Consider the following 20,350-nt stretch of genomic DNA (forward strand, 5'->3'; position numbering starts at 1 on the left):
AGAATAATGTCTGTTTCGTACAACCTGGTTCCTAATTTCATAGTTGTGACCGTTACTCCTACAGTTGTGTACAGTTTGTATAACAGTGCCTTAGAAGGTTAAGGAAGTGCTGGAAAATAATGGTGGCCAAACAAAATATTGACACTTACGGCCCAATTTGGACATTTTCACTTAGGGGTGTACTCACTTTTGTTGCCAGCACTTTAGCCATTAATGGCTGTGTGTCGAGTTATTTTGAGGGGACAGTAAATTTACACTTTATATAAGCTGTACACTTATTACTTTACATTGTATCAAAGTGTCATTTATTCAGTGTTGTCCCATGAAAAGATATAATGAAATATTAGAAGAAATGTGAGGGGTGTACTTGAGGGGTGTGTTTTGTGAGATACTGTAAATGATGGCCAAAGCTACCAAAATGCGATTCCAGTTTTAGTAAAACAAAAACAAAAATTTTGTGTGACTTTGAATTTATTTTGCAGGAAGGTTTTGCTCAGTACCACAATGCTGTAGGCAGGCTAAACCCAGAAAGACTAAGGGCCGGTTTCCCGATAACGTCATCTCTTAGCGCGCTACGAAGACTCCTACGTTATGACTTACCAAAGTTGTTTACCTCTGTAGTCGTGGTTCCCGAACGGTCTCTTAGGAGTCTTCTTAAGAAACAGTCCCTACGTGGCTCGTACATGGCGCTGTCCAGTGCTGAAATCGATGGCTCAGAGTTCGATTTTCCATTTCCTGCTTATTTCATGCGAAGCTGCATGACAAGTCTTTGCGAATAAAAGATTACTAGAAATCCTTCTAAGCCGAAACATTTATTTAACACCTCTTGCTTTATAATCTAAGTATCTTTAAGAACAATAATCACGTTTCGTGGTGGGTCAGTAAGGAAACTGAAAGTAGAATATCGCCAATGGCCTATATCAATAAAAACAGACGGCCCAAACAGCGTCCAAATGAGCTAAAATCCTAAATACAATAAACAGTAACATGGCACACTTATTTTAAGGTAAGCTTTAATTGATTATTCATTAATTTTTTCACACGTTTACATGTTTTGAGGCGGAGAATCCGACGCACACTGCGGAGCTGTCAGCTGAGCCGGCTCAGCTGACAGCTCCGCAGTGTGTGGAACACAATGCGATGGTTCTAGTGTTAACCTTGGTCGAACGTATTACCATAGCCTATAGGCCTACTGATTTAAAAAAGGTAGCCTAGGCTATAGAAAAATATAGAAACAGCGGAGGAGATTAAGATTGTTTCCAGCAATTATTTTCTTCATGAATGACTTGTGGCAGTTCCATGCGCAACAGGGATGTCACTCGTGTCCGTTTTACGCATGGTGCTTACGGAAGGAAATGTGGGGGTCTGTAGTAGCCAAGCCTATCTCTGGCGATGCCACAGCGATCGCAGGGACTTCACTTGTCATTAAACTTATAAATCTGACTGTATTTCATATCAAAGGGACACAGCGATGACTGTATTAAATATCAAACTGATAAAAACGATCCGACTGTAGGCTGTAGTGTATCACGTATAAAGTAGCCTATTTTCATATTGACGGACATCGCATCCAATCAGTTAATGCTGATAGTCAAGTCAGTTAGATGACTATGTAGGCTACTTATAGTTTGAACACTTTGTGAATCAGAGTGAATGGTATTCTGCTAACATATATAGCTTACTTTAAATGTGATATGTACGCTATATACAGTTATCGTTTTTAACAGTTTGTTATTTAATACAGTCATCGCTGTGTCCGTTTGATATGAAATACAGTCAGATTTATTAGTTAAATGACACAAATGAGAGCTGAAACATCCCTACGGTAGAGCTAAGAAGGCTCTGCGGGCGCTCCAGACCAACCTTACCAACGTAGGACGTACGAAAGAGATTCGTAGCAAAGAACGTTTCGGGAAACAGGCGAAATGTTAAGTAGGAACTCTACGTAGGGGTTACGAATGACGTAGCGTTAAGAAGGCTCTACGAAGGCTTTGGGAAACCGGCCCTAAATGGTTTCAATGGAATGCATTTGACCATTAGGAGTCAGTAAATAGCATTTGTGTTTCTTTAGTTATCTCTATTTTAAGAATTTTCCCTTTTTTTATTATATCCTTTCTCTCAGTGGTTCCTCAAAATAAAACCAAATGTTTGGTTTTCAGAGAGAGGCATGCAGCGGGTTTTAAATACACCCAACAGTCAATCAAATAATCTCTCTCCTCTCTCTGACAATAAAAAGCCCATTTTTGACTACAACACAGCCACTCCCAGCTGAGACAGATCGATGACATTCAGACACGATGGGGACCACTTTGTCCCCAAAAAAGGGATGCTGTACACCAGGATGGGCCTCTGAAATTGACCGTTAAATGAGGTTGTTGTTTGTTTAAAAAAAGCCACTGCACAGTGTTGGCTGTTGAGCAGTCAAGCATATTGGCAGATTGGAAATAAGGGAGGTTTTTATGCAGCCTCTTAAGAGCAGTTGGGGCTATTTTTCATTCCTGAATAGCTAGAACTGTTTAAACGGGGACATTAATCTCACAAGGACTTGCACCTTGTATTTGCATGATATTGGACACTTGGGTTTTAGGATTTGTGTATGTTAGAGAGCGACTAAAGGGGCACTCAATACTGTTAAAGAGCCAACGTTGGAGCTGTTTGAATGCAAATGATACAATTAAGAAAACAGGATAATTCGGAAGGCTTAAAAGAAGATTTTTAGTAGCCATGCTACTGTATCAGCAGTGTTGGTTGATGGGTTGGCTCATCTATTTGGTCCATGCCTAAATATCTCAACAACTAATTGATGGATTGCCATTAGATTTTGGAAATACTGTATCTTCACTCCCCCCAAAAGTATGAATTCTACTATCTTTCTTTTTTGATCACTGACTTTTCCTTTAGTGCCACCAAGAGGTTGACATTATTAATTTTGAATATATTTTTTTAGTTACCATGGTCAGATTGCATTGATTGATTACATGGTTCAGCCCCTGAGGTGTGGAAAGTATGTTGTCTTGATACAAAAGTTTAGTCTCAGCTGTAGTGCTTATTAGGAAATGTTAGCATGCCACCACTAAGATGGTTAAGCTTATATCTACTTAATATCAGCATGTTAACACTGCCATTGTGATGACTGCATGTCAGACCGCCAAAGTTAGCATTAACTCAAGGCCTAATTAGGACCTAACAGAGCTACTAGTGTGTCTTGTTTCATATTATTTCCATATATTAGGAATGCATGCTTACTTACAAAATACTTGTAGAATTCTCCCTGCCACTGCTGTCATATATTAGTCTATTTCTGCCACATGTTGGCTCCTAGTTGTTTATTATTCCAAACAGTGGGGCGATAAATACTACTGTATAACCAATGACTAGACATTATATTTCAGTCCACATATTCACTTTGTATGCCTAATGTCATAGCTGCAAACCTCTGAACAAATTTTCGGAAATACCCAGGGGCGCAGAGTCTGCTTAAACCCCAGAGTGGACATCACACTTTGTTTTATAGGGTACTTTTCACGTCCTTCCTTGGCACTCTGCGTTAGCTGAGCTGCAGATTGAATCTAGCCTTGTTTTTTGTTTTTTGAGTGTGAGCCTAGTGACATGGCGCACAAATCAATACATACCTCTGTCAAGGATATGTGTGTTGACAGGCTGTGTGTGTGTGTGTGTGTGTGTGTGTGTGTGTGTGTGTGTGTGTGTGCGCGTGTGTGTGCGCGTGTGTGTACGCGTGTGTGTGCGCGTGTGTGTGCGTGTGTTTGTCTTTGAGAGCAAAAGAGGACACATGGAGGTAGCGAGACTGTGCAGTTTGAAATTGAGTAGAGCAATGGGGAGCCAAGGTTTCATTACCCTCCAGGCTACTGTACCCACACAGTCGACAGCTTGTTCATAGAATGGATTTACAACAGCCCTAAAATCAACACGAGACAATGTAGATTTTTGTATTTTTTTTTACAGCAGTGTGTGCACTGTTTTGACGAGACCAATGGTTTAATGATCTCCCACTGCTTCTACATTAATTCTGCGACAAATCACACCAATGCGTACATGTAAAGGAAGAAAATGTTCTTATTTAAAGTTCTAGGCATTAATGTAACAATGCATGGTTAAGCACTTTGGGAAACAAATCAACTTGAAAATGACACTATGGTCAGTTGTGTAACAAAAAAAAATTGCTGCAGCACAAGGAAGGTGACATAAGACATTGAATCGTTTATAGGTACAACCATCTATCTCTCGTGTTTCAGGCTCCAGTACCTCTCACCTATGGCCACAACATTTCCCCAGACACAGCCAAACGGTGGTGCTTTGCTCAAGTCACAGGGATATTTTTTTCTCTTAAAAGCCGAGGTGTCATAACCAGTATGTCATGGTCCGATACCCTTTTTAATCTGTCGCTCACTCCCCGAGAGGCTTCCAGTCTGCTGACAGTCTTGTTCGCCCGCTCTTGTTCGCCGTGCCTACTCTAAACCAGCAACCTTATGACCAAATCAATATGTCTGTGTGTGTGCTGAAAAGAAATCTGGCGTTAACACACAGCCTAGGCTCTGTAAAAGGGCATGTTGCTAGCTACGCCGGGCCCCCTTTGTTTACGTACCCTTTGTTTACAAACCAGTTTACAGAGCCTAGGCTGTGTATTAACACCAGATTTGTTTTCAGCGCACACGCAGTACGGACAGGTAGTGGATCGTGAGGAGATATTCACTGATTTTGACAAAAAGTTATTTTGACAACAAGCATTCTCCAGAATGGCTGAATCCACCTTTAACTATAAGACAGGTTGGGCTGTTGAGTGTTTGAGCATGTGTGATCACAACATTTATTTTTGTATTATAGTATGGGACAATATTGTACACATTCCACTTTTAATTTACATATATTTTTAAAGATTTCTCATGTTGCAATAAAGACACCAAGCGGCATCCACAGAGGGAGTTGTCAGCGAGAGGGAGAACGTAGCATGATGATTTAATTTTCTGCACACTGAGCAGCGTGTGTGCTCCTCAGCCTGAGCTCCCAGACACTCGCCTGTCACATAAATGGATGATGAATACAGCAGCAACCAGGCGTTTGGGACATGTGCTGTAATGTGTGTGTGTTTCCCCCATTGATACAGTATGAGTCTCACTTTTAATGGGGTTCCTTTTTCTTTCACCGAGCATAATATGCATTACATATATGGCTGTGTATTTGCTTTCATTGCACTGACACTCTCACATAAACAAAGGAGTTGAAGAAGCATATACAATGTTTTTTTTTATTTTTTTCTTCTTTGCACACACCGACACAAAAGGATACAGCCGTTTCCTTTTCCACATTACATACACAAAGCTTACAGATACATTTTTCGTCTCTATTCTGTTTCCTCACAGAGTCCTCGATCCTGTCCTACGATGGCAGCATGTACATGAAAGTGGTGATTCCCAACGTGATGCATACGGAGGCGGAGGACGTCTCACTGCGCTTCATGTCCCAGCGTGCGTTCGGCCTGCTCATGGCCGCCACGTCTCGAGAGTCCGCCGACACACTGCGGCTGGAGCTGGACAGCGGGCGTGTCAAACTGACAGTCAACCTAGGTATCGTATAAACCGTCCCCTATTGGCTCCTCTCCTCCTCCCTCGAGATCAAAGAGGAGGCCTTACTGTTTTTTGTGTGTGTTCTCTTTCTTTCTTACTTTCTCGTACCTATTTTTCTTTATGGTCCAGACTTTGGTATCAGACCTAACACATACTAAACCAGTTATTTTTTTTTAGTAGCTTGTCTTTGTAGTCGCATGTTTTTTTTTTTACTTGCCTGGACTGTACGTTTTTTTTCTGCCTTGATGCTTAGATGTCGTTGTAGATTTTTTGATATATATATCCATCAATCTAACACTTAACAACGTTATCCATGCTCTGCGGCACATCTTTTGAACAGATCATTTGAGTCATTTATGTGTACACGTAGATTTTTCCAAAGGCACAGCATTTTGCTTTTTGAATTACCTTTAATAGATGGCACCCATTCTCAGACATGCATCAGTTCAAGATAGCAACATTTTAGATTATACTGTGCCATCTATTCAGAAGTGCAGGTAAGCGTCTTACATTACATAGTGCTGTACTGGTAGTATGCATTTCTTATCTTACATGGGTCTGTTACTGTTGTCTTTTTATTTATTTACATATATATTTTTTTCTTCTTCATGATAGCAGGTTCATGTTTCTCTCTTTCCATTAGTAACCCTTGGTCTAGCTGGCATCTCCCATGCCTTGTTCAAAGATGGCACTCACCCCTTCAAAGGCCCCGAGCCTGCGACCCATTTGGCAAACAGCCCGATGCCACAGCACCCAGCGCGCCTGCAGATTGTGGCACGAGTGCTATACGTTTAAGCAGAGTGCTGGCCTTTTAGATCAGTGAGCCTAGAATAGACACTCTCCACACAAGCATGTGTGAACATATCTGAATGTAACTCATGTATTGTATTATGTAAAATGCAATGTACTCAGTTACCAGAAAAAAACTAAAACATGGAGCGTCCCTAGGCATTCTTAAGAGATGACAAAATCAATGCAATGCACAGGACTATTTGCAATAAGTCTAGGCCTCTGTACGGTGTTGGTGCTGCGTGGCCCGAGGCTGTTTGTCCCCACTTTTCTGTTGCGGTTGACGGCACATGACCAGACTGGTCACATGGATTTCAACCCGCACCTGCCAAACCTACGTTCAGTACTCTCCCTCAGCTGGAGATTTGCTTAAGAAACATGTTAAGCATTAGTTTTAATAACAAATTATACTGTATGCGATTGATTGGTTTTACAGTATGTAGGCTAGTACTACGAGCAAACTAATTTGGCTCCAGTTGCTGGGTTGAAAAATCGATGTGGCCATTGAATCAAAAGCGACCATTTTGAAATTTCAAACAAATCGACATGTAGCCATGAATGCTTTTTGGAAAATAATACACAATAGAATCTTATTAGAGTACCTGGCAGCAGGTTCAAATTTAACCAAACATATGAACACAGTTTAATCAGTACAGTACTATTGGCCAGTATTGGTACTATATTTTTGGCTACAACCATTTCTAGTATCTGTATTGACCATCTGTAGCTGACCTGGCTAAAATGGCCGCCGGGATCATGTGACCGTCCCCGGAAGGTGGCTGTTTCTTGCTCTTGGATGTCTGCAGCTGTAACCTTGAAGGATGCGATTTCATCTGTCACTTATTCTCCCCTCCCCATCTAGACTGTGTCAGGATAAACTGTAACACCAGTAAGTCAACATTTTTTTTTTTCCAACAGCCTTCCTTCAATCAATGTTTGATTATAGCCAGTGTGCTGCATGTAAGGGCAGAGAGAGAGAGAGAGAGAGAGAGAGAGAGAGAGAGAGAGAGAGAGAGAGAGAGATGTGTGAATGCAGGGAACTGATAAGAGGATTTCTCAGATAAGAAGGGGGGAAAAAAGTAATAGCCAGAGATCAAAGTTATGCAAATCTGACTTAATGTACTCTATGTATTTAAAAAAATGTCCCATTTTTTCAGATTAAGCCAGGCAACTAGTTCCTAATCTTTCCCTGTGTGCCTATAGCTATTCCCTGAACATTTGCACCTTCAGACTCTGGACTGTATTGTTTTTTTCCTCGATTACACTGAAATATGTGTCTCACCTGATTTATTTTTTCTTACCTCCTTTAATTTAACACATACTGCAGTATAGAGGCCATTAATGTGGTATGTAGATGGCGTTGGCAGACACGCTGCAACTCATGAAAGGCACTCTTATTTTTCATTATTTTCAAAGCGCTCACAGCCTTGTAGACAGGGAGATTAAGAGAGAGAGAGAGAGAGAAAACAGAGAACAAAGACTTAAAAGGGGAAGTCACGTGTGTGTGTGTGTGTGTGTGTGTGTGTGTGTGTGTGTGTGTGTTTGTGAGAGAGTGAAAGACAGAGTGTGTGTTTGTGTGTCTGTGTGAGGAAGAAAAAGATCATAGACTTCTGTTCACATTGATTGGTTTTATTGTTGTCAATTGGTAATAGTCCAGAAGCACACACACACACACACACACACACCAAATATTTTACTAATATAGGTTTTAATTTACTTTGTCAGTATAAATAAATACATTTTAAATTAGTCTTGTATATTCAATTTAATTCAATATATGACATTTCACATGCAGTACACTTGTATCTGTCTAAAATGGATGCGTCAACAAATTAAAAAGCCTAAATCTGATCTACAAATAGCTTTCACTAAATTAGGAACACTGCTTATTAAAACCTGTGTTGGATGGTATTCAGCAGATTCAGGATTCCGGTCTTTTAAATAAAGTGAGTGGGGTCATGTTGCCCTCTAGTGGCTGGTTATAAGAATATCTATGACAGGCACCAACCTTGTTGAACCTGAGGGCTACTTCATGGGTACTGAGTCATATGAAGGTCACCCAGTTTGATACACTCTTCTGAAATAACAAATTTGCTCAGTTTGCCTTTAGTTATATATTATTATTAATGATTAATGATATTCATCTATGTGAAGACACTGATCATGTTAATGATTTCTCACAATAATTATCAACAATGACTTAAAAAAGGTGGGAAACAGATTATTATGCTATTTTTAGAACTGGCCTGCGGGCGCCTCATATGGTCCTTGCGGGCTACCTGGTGCCCGCGGGCACTGTGTTGGTGACCCTCTAAGACAATCCCCACTATAGGCCTTATAGTGGTAAAAGTCACAATGCAACTGCAAACCAAACAAGTATATGGAAGGGAGAGAGACACTTCTATTACACACTCAAAAACAAAGGTGAACTCTTTGTCACAGCTTTTGAGTCCGTATACGAGTAACTGCAAATGTTTTCTTCTATTTTGCTGCCAGCTGTGATCGGTTGTATTAGTTTCCTCTTTTGTCAAATCAAAACCAATTTTTTGTTTGGTTAGCAGGACAAAGTTCCCTAAATGATACAGATCCTATTTGAATAATCTGATGACATTTGTTTAGACAAATGCTATATTTAAAGAGTAAATCCATTTGTTAAAACATAAATGTCCTTGTTCATTTCTCCAGTCTATTGCTATCCAGGGTGAAACAAACAAAGATTTGGTTTTATGTGCTTGTGCTTCCCCCGTCCCTTGACTAACTAACCCTCCTCTTCAGGCAAAGGCCCTGAGGTTCTTTATGCTGGACAAAAGCTCAACGACAATGAGTGGCACTCGGTGCGAGTGATCCGCCGCGGTAAAAACTTCAAACTCACAGTGGATGACGACATGGCCGAAGGTATTTACTTGGTGTCTTAAAATGTCCATGTCATAATGCATGATCGTATACATGCTTTCTTTCTTTTTTCTTTTTTTTTAAAACAGCTATAATCTGTCTATTCAGTTTTCTATTCCATCTCACTGATGCCATTTTTAGGATAGAGCAAAGGTATATTTTATAAGGGAGATACAATTACTAATTTCTATTTCTATTTCCAAAATCAAGATGTTTTTTTTACACATAACGCAAGGGTGTAGTATTAAATGTTTCTAGTATCCATTAGTGTAATATTGGATACTAATGATGACACTGACAACCTTGTGTCTAAAACTTAGAATTATAGCAATACTGACTTTTTGTAACAACCCCATTGGTTGCTGTTTTCACCACTTATTTGAAACTAAGTTAATGTTTCTCTATACTCTATACAGTTGTTGCTTTTACTTGACACTTGTAATCATAAGTATGTTTTTTTAAGTCAGCATAGTATAGACACAAAGTGAAACTGGGGCTGCCACTGGGTTAATGGTTTAGGTTGCAGCATCCTTCCTCCTCTTCTGCCCCCCACCCTCATGCCTCGCTTTCTTCTCCTCTCTCTTCCCTCCGTCGCCTCAGGCCAGATGGCGGGCGACCACACCCGTCTGGAGTTCAACAACGTGGAGACGGGCATCTTGACCGAGAAACGCTTTGTCTCGTCTTCTCCCTCCTCCTTTATCGGGCATCTACAGGTATCACGCACATTACATTGCCTCATTAAAACTAACAAATGTCATGTTGACCTCATGGCTTTAAGCGGAGGACCCCTTAGTCGTCATTAAAGGTGCCGTCAGCAGTTCTTGAGAATGCTTGTTGTCAAAATCACTTTTAGCCAAAATCAGTTAATATTCACAATCGTCTCCCTATCAGTACTGCACTGAAAAGTAAAAGTGTTAATTCACAGGTAAGGCTCTGTAAACGAGCATGTTGCTAGCTATGGTGACTCCCCTTTATTTACATACTGTATATACCAGTTTACAGAGCCTGGGCTGTGTATTAACACTTGATTTTCTTTCAGCGCACACACAGTACGGATAGGTAGTGGGTCGTGAGGAGATATTCACTATTCTTGCCAAAAAGTGATTTTGACAAGAAACAAATACCAGAATCACTGACTCCATCTTTAATTTATTCACCCTGAGGTGTCTTTGTATATGTTAGAATGTTTCCTCTCAAAGTGTATTTTTCCTCTTGATGGTGTCTCGAAACACTACCAGAAACACAATGTGATATGTTAGCCAGCTGGGAACTTCATTGTTCATTGTTGCTATCGCAATCTGCGTTCAATCAAGTCAAAGTGAGCCTCCTCACAATCTGTTCTAGAGTATAACCACAGCACCTCTCAACGAATCTACTCCCCACAGGGCCTCAAATTCAACGGCATGCAGTACATCGACATGTGCAAGAACGGCGACATCGACTTCTGCGAGCTGAACGCCCGCTTTGGCATGCGCTTCATCATCGCTGACCCCGTCACCTTCAAGACCAAGGGCAGCTACCTGGGTCTGGCCACCCTGCAGGCCTACTCCACCATGCACCTCTTCTTCCAGTTCAAGACCACCTCGCCCGACGGCTTCATCATCTTCAACAGCGGAGACGGCAATGACTTTATCGCCGTGGAGCTGGTCAAAGGGTGAGATTGGAGTCACATGATTTTTTTTTTTATTCCATAGATGGACATGGACACACACACACACACGTGCACACACGCACACACACACACACACACACACACACACACACACACACACACACACACACACACACACACACACACACACACACACACACACACACACACACACACACACACACACAGGAAAATGTACACTAACAAACCCTGATGCTGTGCTTCTTCCCTGCCAGGTTCATCCACTATGTGTTTGACCTGGGGAATGGGCCTAGTCTGTTGAAGGGGAACAGTGAAAACCAGCTGAACGACAACCAGTGGCATAATGTTGTTATCACACGAGACTCAGCAAACACACACACGCTCAAGGTGGACACAAAGTCTGTCACCCAGAATGTCAACGGAGCCAAGAACCTCGACCTCAAAGGTACCACATCAAAAGAAAATGTAGATTTCTCTCTCCACGATTTAAGGTTTAAGAATTTCATACAATCCTAACAGCATCTCCAGAACACACACTCACACACAACTTGGATTTGTGTCAGACCCGAGTCATGAATCTTATCCCTTTCACTTAACAAAATCATTGCTTTAGCTTGTTGGACTTGGAATCACAAGATGTCTTGTGATGTTTGACAGGCAGACCAGCAGCAAGGCAGAAAAACTTACTTGCACTTAGTTCTTTACCTGGACCGTTCACTCCATGTCATCCCCCTCTCTCTCCCCATTTCCACTGTCAAATAAAGGGGAAAATACTAAAAACTAAACATCTTGAAAAGAAAAGCACTATGCTTATGTATGCACCTTTTGCTATGTTTAAATATATAAATATAACATAAATCACATTTCATTTGGTTTTGGGCAAGGTGATTTAGGATTTGCGTCTTCATAGCTAAGCCTTTATATGTATTTACTTGTGACTTCCAAAATAGTGTATTTTTCCCACCACTATATCAGTGCAATAACAAAAACTGACTTAACATTCTCACATCTCCCCTCTCATCAGGTGACTTGTTTGTCGGAGGGCTGGGACCCAACATGTACCAGAACCTGCCCAAGCTGGTGGTGTCTCGGGAGGGCTTCCAGGGCTGCTTGGCCTCGGTCGACCTCAACGGCCGCCTGCCAGACCTCATCAACGACGCCCTGTTCCGCAGCGGGCAGATTGAGCGCGGCTGTGAAGGTACAATAAGGCCCCGTAGCCCATAAGAATCACGACCTGTCTGCCCTGAGATTTATTAGTCTAATTACGAGGCTCTTCTCAGCAGGCCCCCTTAAAGCCACTCAATGGCATTGTTAATCCTTATTCTCTTTTTTTCTCTCACCGCCAGCCATTTGTCACTTCTCGGAAACCACTTACAATGTGTCATTTAGCTTCACTAATAATGGCCTGTTAACTTTATTTTTTATGGTGCGATATCGATAACTGGAAGTACTGAATTCTGAATTGGGGATTGTTTAAAAGAACAAGAGAACCAAAACAAACTTCTTTTAAAAATTGTAGATGATATTAAAGGTGCACTATGTAACTTCGGGTGTGTGAGAGAAATTATCAGTTTCGAAAGTATATTCTCATAACTGAGAAAACAACTATCCTCACAGGGTAATTGGATGCCTGGAACACTGTTCCACTGTTAGAAAACTTCCTTAAAATGTACTCTTTCACTGTTGTTGTTGTTGTTGTTGTTGTTTACAGCACGTTTGGTTCCAGGTGACTCAAAATAATTTTGTTTTGATTTACGATAATATAATTATTCAATACTAAGAATTACATGTATAGGAAATATGTTTTATAAACTAACTGCAGGCTCTGCAAATGTAAACAATTCCCCACCCCTTTGAAACTACATAGTGCACCTCTAAAAGGTTACACATTTCAAGATGTGTTAAGGTTAACCTAAGTTGCTACTTGCACTCCCAAACTCACCCGCCTGCCTTTTCTCCCTTCTCAAAGCCCATCTTAAAGGCAAACTCGCTATTTACTAGTACAGAATGCAAATGATTTGCCTCTGATGTGGGTTTACTACAGCAGCCTCTTTATTATTGTTATTTAAATGAATATTAGATTTGACTTGAGGCTCTATACACATTAGCATACTGCCATGCCAACACTATTTGGACATATTTACTGCTTAATAAACCATTACTTTTCCTAATGTAAAACGGTATTGTTTTATAAAGTGTATGATATTCCTTGTGTATGGTGTGTGGGCCACTTCATGTGACCTCTAGAGGGCAGCAGAAGATTACGATACATTCAAAGTAATGCTCAGTAGCCTGTATGAGCAGAACAATTGGCATTGATTTTTTGATAACAAAAAATAACCTTTAAAATCCTGTTATTTTAAAAAGAAATAGCATCTTGTAGGATCTGTATTCAGGAGCTCAATCCTCACTAACAAGCCAAAACTTCCCTATGTTGCACTCTGCAAACATGTACTACTTTAACAAACACTAACAATGCTGGTCCCTCACTAACCTCTACTCTTGTTTTCCGCTCTGCTCTGTTCTGTTTGTTATTTTCCTTTTTTCTGCGCTAACAAAGTTGGTTTCACCAAAGCCGACCTGCAAGGTAGAGGGTTAAATCCAGCCTCTCGGAGGCCTGCTCGCCTGAAAGTCTGCTTTGTGCAATGCATCGTGGGTGTCACCATGGCAATACTGTGCAGCATTAGGTGACTCGCTCTCTGGAAAGAAACACGAAGATGTAGACAAAGAAAGAGAGAGAGAGATAGTGAGGGAGAGAGAGAGAGAGAGAGAGAGAGAGAGAGAACTGGTTGACAAAACAACTGATTAAGCAAACACAACAAAGATAATAAAATAATAAAAATGAATTCCTTTTTATATTCTGCCCAAACTGCTAAAGTGTGATTGCAGCCAGCCATACATATTTTAGATCCAAGTGCACTTAACTGGATACAACATTTTCTTATTGCATGATTTATTCCATGCTAACCAGCGGGCTCGATATATGGCCATGTTGGATAGAGCAACATAGAAGTTTAGTACAGAGATGAAAGAGAGTGAACAGATCAGGTCAGGTAAATCTCTCAATATATGACATCAAAAAATCCGTGTTGGTAGTCTTGAAGCGGAGTCAGACCATTTTTGGGAGTACTACTGTGTTTTTGCATCAACATGTCAGCTGTGACACTTTATAAAGCTGGACAGACAGCAGAAAGAGGCTGTCACTCACTGCACATCCACACAACGTCAGCATGCTCTCTCTCTCCCTCTCTCTATCTCTCTCTCTCATTCTTCTGAGTTGTCTTTCAGAGAGCGAGCGACCATTCTGCTGCACATTTCAAACGCAGCGGCAAACAAAACTGCACCTGCTTGTGCATCCAAACATGAGCCTTCAGACTGCTGCGGTATAGACACACATGTTTGCACGCAGTCTTGAGGTCGCCTGGTTGACTACCGTCACCGTACATTACACAGTAAATGCACTTTCAGCTGGCAAACTTGCTCTGTTTTTTTCTTACTTTCGGATGTCTTCTCTTCACTTTGTCTTGCACAAGGCAATTGCTCTTAAACCACTGTTTACTTGCATTTGTCTGCCATTTATCTGGACTGTTTGGAATTCATTTTTACTTTATTCACCTTTTCTTTGTTTTCTCTATGTGGTGGTTACGAGAAAGGTCTCTGTCAAGGTCCCCCTCCCGTCCCCCTTCTGTGTCTGTCTAGAGACTCTTATGGAGGAATTGTTTATCTTGTTCTATATGCCGTGCGTTTGTCCTTATCTGCATTCCCTCTCAGTATACGTATTCAAAGGGAAGAGCCATGTGTGGTGTAGAGCGATGGCAAACACACATCCAGTTTGACTTTGAATACCCTCCTCCACTCTCCTGTCTGACTCAAGTGCATACACGAGGATATGCACGCCATGTTCTCAAGTGCCCTTTATTTCTATATTTTCTTTTTCTTCTCTGCTCTCTTTATGAATCCTGTGTGTCTGGTGTGTTTAGTGTTCGCCGCGTATTACCACGAATAACGAAGCGAAAATTGCCCAAAGGACCACTTTAATGCAATTTTTCTTAAATGGGGTTTTGTTTGATGGAGTTTTTTTTAATTTTCTTTTATCCATGAGTCATCCGTTAAAAGGTTTTATTTTCTTATCTTGTCTTGTCTTGCCTGTTCAAAGAGGGAATGCAGCGTTCTAAGTTTTACTCTGATAAAACTTTTTTGGGGGGGGGGGGGGGTTTACTCGCTGGAATGATTTCTAAAGAAATGCATGCTCGTCCACTTGCACACACTCTCGAGAGAAGAGGAGAAATAAAGGGGTGTCAACAGTGTCATCACATCAGCCGTGTTGGGGTCTTATTCTTCTGGTGTAGCATGTCTTTAAAATGCAGATGAGAGCTACACTAGCATCCCATTAATTTTTTTTTATATTTTGTATACAGTAATTAGCTCAGTAAATGCGTACGCTGTTAATCCTGTAAATACCTGCCGCCTCTGTTTGGGCTTACGACTGCTGTTGCCGATTTACCCAGCATGTCGCAGCAATCCCTAGACTGTGTTTTATTTTTATTTATTTTTTCAAGTGTGTTGTACTCCAGGTCAGGCTTCCTGTGGTGGCACTGTTTACCGCTCCTCGTTCTATAGGCCCACATGCTGTTGTTCATAGCTACTATCTCTCCGTAGAGTGCATTTTCTTCTGCATGGGTCCTGCATTGTTAAGGTGATGACATAGTTCTTATTGCTGCTTGACTGTGCTCCTGTGGTATCCCCCTTCCTTCCCCTCCCCCCCTCTCTCTCCTGCCTTCTGCCCAGGCCCGAGCACCACCTGTCAGGAGGACTCCTGCGCCAACATGGGTGTGTGTATCCAGCAGTGGGAGAACTTCACCTGCGACTGCTCCATGACCTCTTACTCTGGGACTCACTGCAACGACCGTGAGTAAACCGTCGCTGTCCCTTTAAGATTTACCTTGTTCCCTGTCCGGCATATATGCATTGAAGGAGGGGAGCACTCCACTACTGGGTTTGAATGTATTATTCAGAGGGGTTAACTAAACAGCATGTCAAATAGTTATATAATCTATCCTCTGGCTCTGGAGGGAGTGAAAATTACTCAAGAAGTGACATCTCTTGAATTATTCTAGCTTCAACTCGGCAAGTCAGTATTATAAATTGTGCACATAGACATGGGGATTTACCTATCAGGGTGGATCTAATCCTGTCCTCAGGTGCACCTTGGAAATATCGTATCTATTATGAGTTACATGCACATGAACAGCCCTGAGATGCAGAGTTGTGAGTTTTGCATTACGTTTCATTGCAGCAATCCTAAATATAATGTAATCTATAAAGCTAGCTTGCAAACCAAATATAAGCTTATTCTAATGTTTTTTTAGTGCGAAGTATGACATTAAAGCTAAAGCTAAAGCTGCATTCTGGGTAGTAAAGGTTAACCCGTATAATAAAAAATCTGCTGGTGCACCAATCTGGCCTATTTTACGAGTCACCTTTAACTTTATGGAAGTGCAATATAGAATTGTATATAGTGGTAGTGCTCCTTGAACACATCCATTCATTCTTGGACCATGGCACACACACATAACTGTACACAACTGCCATATTTCACTGGCATTGCATAAACATATCATGTGTGTGGAAATGCATAAAAACACACTCTATCATGATGATGTGCAGGTATTTCACACCCATCAACACCACACACTTACATATGCATAAATTGGATGCACCTACGGAGCCATGAGGTCCTCTCTGCAAACGTGAGTACAACATCCTTGACTCAAGGACTTTGAGGCTGTTTTGCTCATGTGCTTATTAAGCCTTTGTCAGATTTGGTTCTTGAAAGTGGAGCTGAAAGCTTCACTCCATCTTTAAACGAAGTGACCGGAAAAGCGCTGCCTGCCATGTTTGATGGTGTTAGCTACAACTCTGGCAATCTGTAGTAACAGGTTTGCTCAATGTACCAGGCTTTTTACCTTTTTTCGGCTTCAGAGTGAATGTCTGATGAAGTGTAAAATATCCACTTCTTCCTCGATCGCCTTTTCATAATCACCCTTCAAATTGCTATCATTTAAGTGGAAGTGTGTGTGTGTGTGGGGGGGGGGATTTATTATCCCCATGAGGACAGGGGACTTCCCCTTTAGTAATCACGGTTGGCGGTCTTTCATTTAGCGGTTAATAGTGGGGGCATACTGCTGCCGGGCCAGACTAATGAGGTGGTGGAGGGCTGTTATGAGAGCTGCACTGTGTGCGCTGGCATACCCTAATCATCTAGACCTTTCTGATGTTAGACCGAGCCGCTGCTGTGCATGACTTCATATCTCTCAAATCCTTCTATTCTCTCTCTCTCTCTTCTCTCTCAATTTCTTTCTTTTTCACTTTTCCTTCACACTCTCCCCAATTCCATCCTCTGCAAAAGATCATGTGACACAATTGTTTCCACACAGCATGGGTGAGCAATCGATTCCCAACTCTCACTTGGTATATGGGAGCTGTGTGTTTGTGTGTTAATTACTGATGAAATGCTACTCATCATTTCAGCCCCGGGTGCCGCCTAGCATGGCTAAGTGGGAAGTTTCATTGATCTCCTACTGGCTCACACATATTTCTTCTTCTGGAAAGAAAAAAAGAGATCTTGGATAGTAACTTATTTTATGTCTCATGATGTTGTACCTTGAGATCTTCGTTATGTTGCTGCATTTGGAAATGGATGTTCTGCAATATCGACTTGACTGTATTATTAACGGAGCTGTATTGAATTTTTCCAGTTGATATTATTTTCCTTTGGGGTTCTTTCAAGCCTCTTATTTTTCATTTCCTGCGCAGAAAATATATATTAAAGATAAATGAAAAAGAATAGGGATAGGGATACGGAGCAAAAACATGCTGCTAGAAACCCTTCATTGGAGTTTTTTTTTATCTTCATATCCGAAAGTGCACACCAATCTACAGTCTACTACACGTAGTCTATCCATGAAAAGTGGCCTATTGCTTCTGCAGGCTTTCTTTACCCGATCAACTGATGTCGACTCATGCGCTCGGCAGTGCGGTCTTCACACCACCAGATGGCAGTAAATCCACGAGCAGGACCGCACGCCGTCCCTCTGTGCGGGGAGAAAATCAGATGCAATCCCCCAGAGCATGAAATCAGCTTTCCTGTTATTTTCCTCTCCTGCTTTGCCTGTTGTTCTTTCTCTCTCTCTCTCTATCTCTCTCTCTCTCTCTCTCTCATTCTTTCTCTCTCTCTCCCTCTCTCTTTTGTCCCCTCAAATCCAATTTCTATAGTTATGGATCATCGTGAGAATGTTGCGTAATCTCCTAAACTATTCAGCAACAAAAATCAAATGTCGGACAATACAATCATATAACCGGATGTTTTTATTGTTTGATTGGAGTGGCTCGATAAAAAATAAAAGCGGTCAAAACGCAGTCTTTTTTTTCCCCGTGTGCTCGCGAGTGTGTGTTTGAAATGTACAATTGTGTGTGCCTGGCTTTTTTATTCAGTTTATACAGAGCGAGAGAGAGAGAGAGTTTTTAATTAACAGTGTGGGAGTGTGTGTGTGTGTTTGTGGAGCTTCTCCCTCCGTCTCTGCCTCTGTGATAGCTGGCAGCAAACATCAGTAATTGTCTGCTTCTCTGACTCTGTCTCTGTCTCCTTCTCTCTTACCCATTGTCCAAATAAAGAAACTCTCACAAAGTAACGTGAACATTTTCTGCAAGAGTGGAAAACCTCTGGCGGTCTCATCCGTGCCTTATTGTTAGCGTGAATGGCTCCGTTGCCCTCTCTGCACTTTTTCCACTGTATAAGCCAACAACTATGGCAGACAAGATACTGTCTACGCTCCTTCCATTTATTCCTGTGTATTCCGTTTTGCAGAGCACTTTGCACCACCAATGTAGGCCATTTTTCAGAGACACTTCTTTTGGGACAATCTGGGTGGTACGTGCCATGCCCAGTACTGTTTGAAAAAATAAATAAATGGGGGTTGGTTTATCGGGGGGGGGGGGGGGAGGGGGACTCTTTTTATAGCATCTTTATCCTGCTTGGTTCTGGCTCAGTGCTTTTGTCATGCGCATCTCTCCATCTCCTTGTCGTCTCATATTCATCCCTCCTCCCCACCACACTTTTTTTTTCTCTTCGTCTTTTTTCCTCTCTCCTCTCCTCTCCTCTCCTCTCTTTTTTTCTGTGCGGAAACCTCCTCCCCTTGTCAGGCTGCATGAGTGCCGCAGAGTTCCATTTCAATCCAAGGACATGGGAGAGCTGTGTGGGGCCACGCTCGGAAAAAAAAGAGGAGCAGCGGACAACTCCTCCTTCTCTCTTCCACATCCAGAGCAATTACTCAAGTTACGTAATAGAATAAGCTTGCGCGGAAAAAAGGTCGCTCGCATTGTTCTGCAGGCGTGGTGGTAAACAAACAAACAAACAGAAATAAAGCGTGCAGAAATCAGAGGGAGAAGCCGGAGTGAAAAAATAAAACGTCCGTCAATTTGATGCTTACACCAGTAATTGCTTTGATGGATTTAGTGATGAATGTCTCTGTCAGTGCATCGATCCTGACCACAATACAATCCCCCCTGCCTGCCTGCCTGCCTGCTTAACCCAATGTCCTTAATTTACTTTTAAAGGCATGCTCAGAGGGCTGTCACCATATCTGGCAAAGTGCCTACGTAAACGATAAACACAGAAATGGCATTGCTTTCTTTGCTCCTTAAAAAAATAAAAATATTCACGACATTTGCCTCAGAGTAATTTTTCATCTTCTCTTTGGCGAGAGACAGGGGGAGTCAGAAATAAAGGACAGAATAACTGTGTTTTTTTTCCTCTGTTCCACAATGTTCTACTGAGTAGGAAGCCAACGACAATTATAACAGCTTGTTGTCTGTTCCTCTATTGACTGATGTGTCACAGTATTAAACCAAGAGAGGGAGGGAGGAGCAGCCACACAATGGCGCTAATCACTTAGGCCATGTTCTCACGGTGAAAACGTGACAGTTTTCCCGTTTTTGGTTTAAAAAAAAAACCCCCGTTCAGACACAATTTATCTGACATCTTCACTCGTACATGTTTTCAGAGGAAACGGGACGAAATCGCTGTAGTAAGCATGCCATGCCAGCAGTTGGCGGTACAAGGTAGTAGTAGATAGCTTTTCCGGTACAATTTGATGCATAAAACCTTACTGTAACCGAAAATTAATGCCACTAACGTTCATAAAGCGGTTGGTGTAAGCTTGGGGTTACAAGTATTGTAAATTACAAGCTTTCTGTCCTCTTATTTCACCCATTGAACTTGTGAAAATAGAAGACATGCTGGTAGTGAAGGGGCTTTGTGAGCGGCTATCTTTCATGTTAGGCATACTTCAAAATAAAAGTCAACTCACGTTTGTCCAGTGAAATGCTATTAATGTTTAGCCAGTGACATGCTTTTACTGTGAAGCCGTAGCCTTAATGCTCATTTTGTTGAACA

General features: G+C 41.6%; 1 protein-coding gene across 1 annotated transcript in view; it reads left to right on the top strand.

Annotated features, from left to right (window-relative positions):
- Positions 1-20,350, top strand: part of nrxn3b (neurexin 3b) — a gene marked incomplete at its 5' end in the record, with an annotated part of 282,506 nt that overhangs the window by 109,577 nt on the left and 152,579 nt on the right. The window contains 8 exons of the mRNA XM_080047664.1: positions 5,379-5,582; positions 7,234-7,260; positions 9,147-9,266; positions 9,864-9,976; positions 10,649-10,917; positions 11,151-11,341; positions 11,921-12,094; positions 15,685-15,804. Of these exons, the coding sequence (XP_079903790.1) occupies positions 5,379-5,582; positions 7,234-7,260; positions 9,147-9,266; positions 9,864-9,976; positions 10,649-10,917; positions 11,151-11,341; positions 11,921-12,094; positions 15,685-15,804 (1,218 nt within the window). The remainder of the gene's footprint in view (positions 1-5,378; positions 5,583-7,233; positions 7,261-9,146; positions 9,267-9,863; positions 9,977-10,648; positions 10,918-11,150; positions 11,342-11,920; positions 12,095-15,684; positions 15,805-20,350) is intronic.

This window comes from Ammodytes marinus (assembly GCF_949987685.1).
Source record: "Ammodytes marinus genome assembly, chromosome: 19".
In the NCBI taxonomy this organism is placed as follows: Eukaryota; Metazoa; Chordata; class Actinopteri; order Uranoscopiformes; family Ammodytidae; genus Ammodytes; species Ammodytes marinus.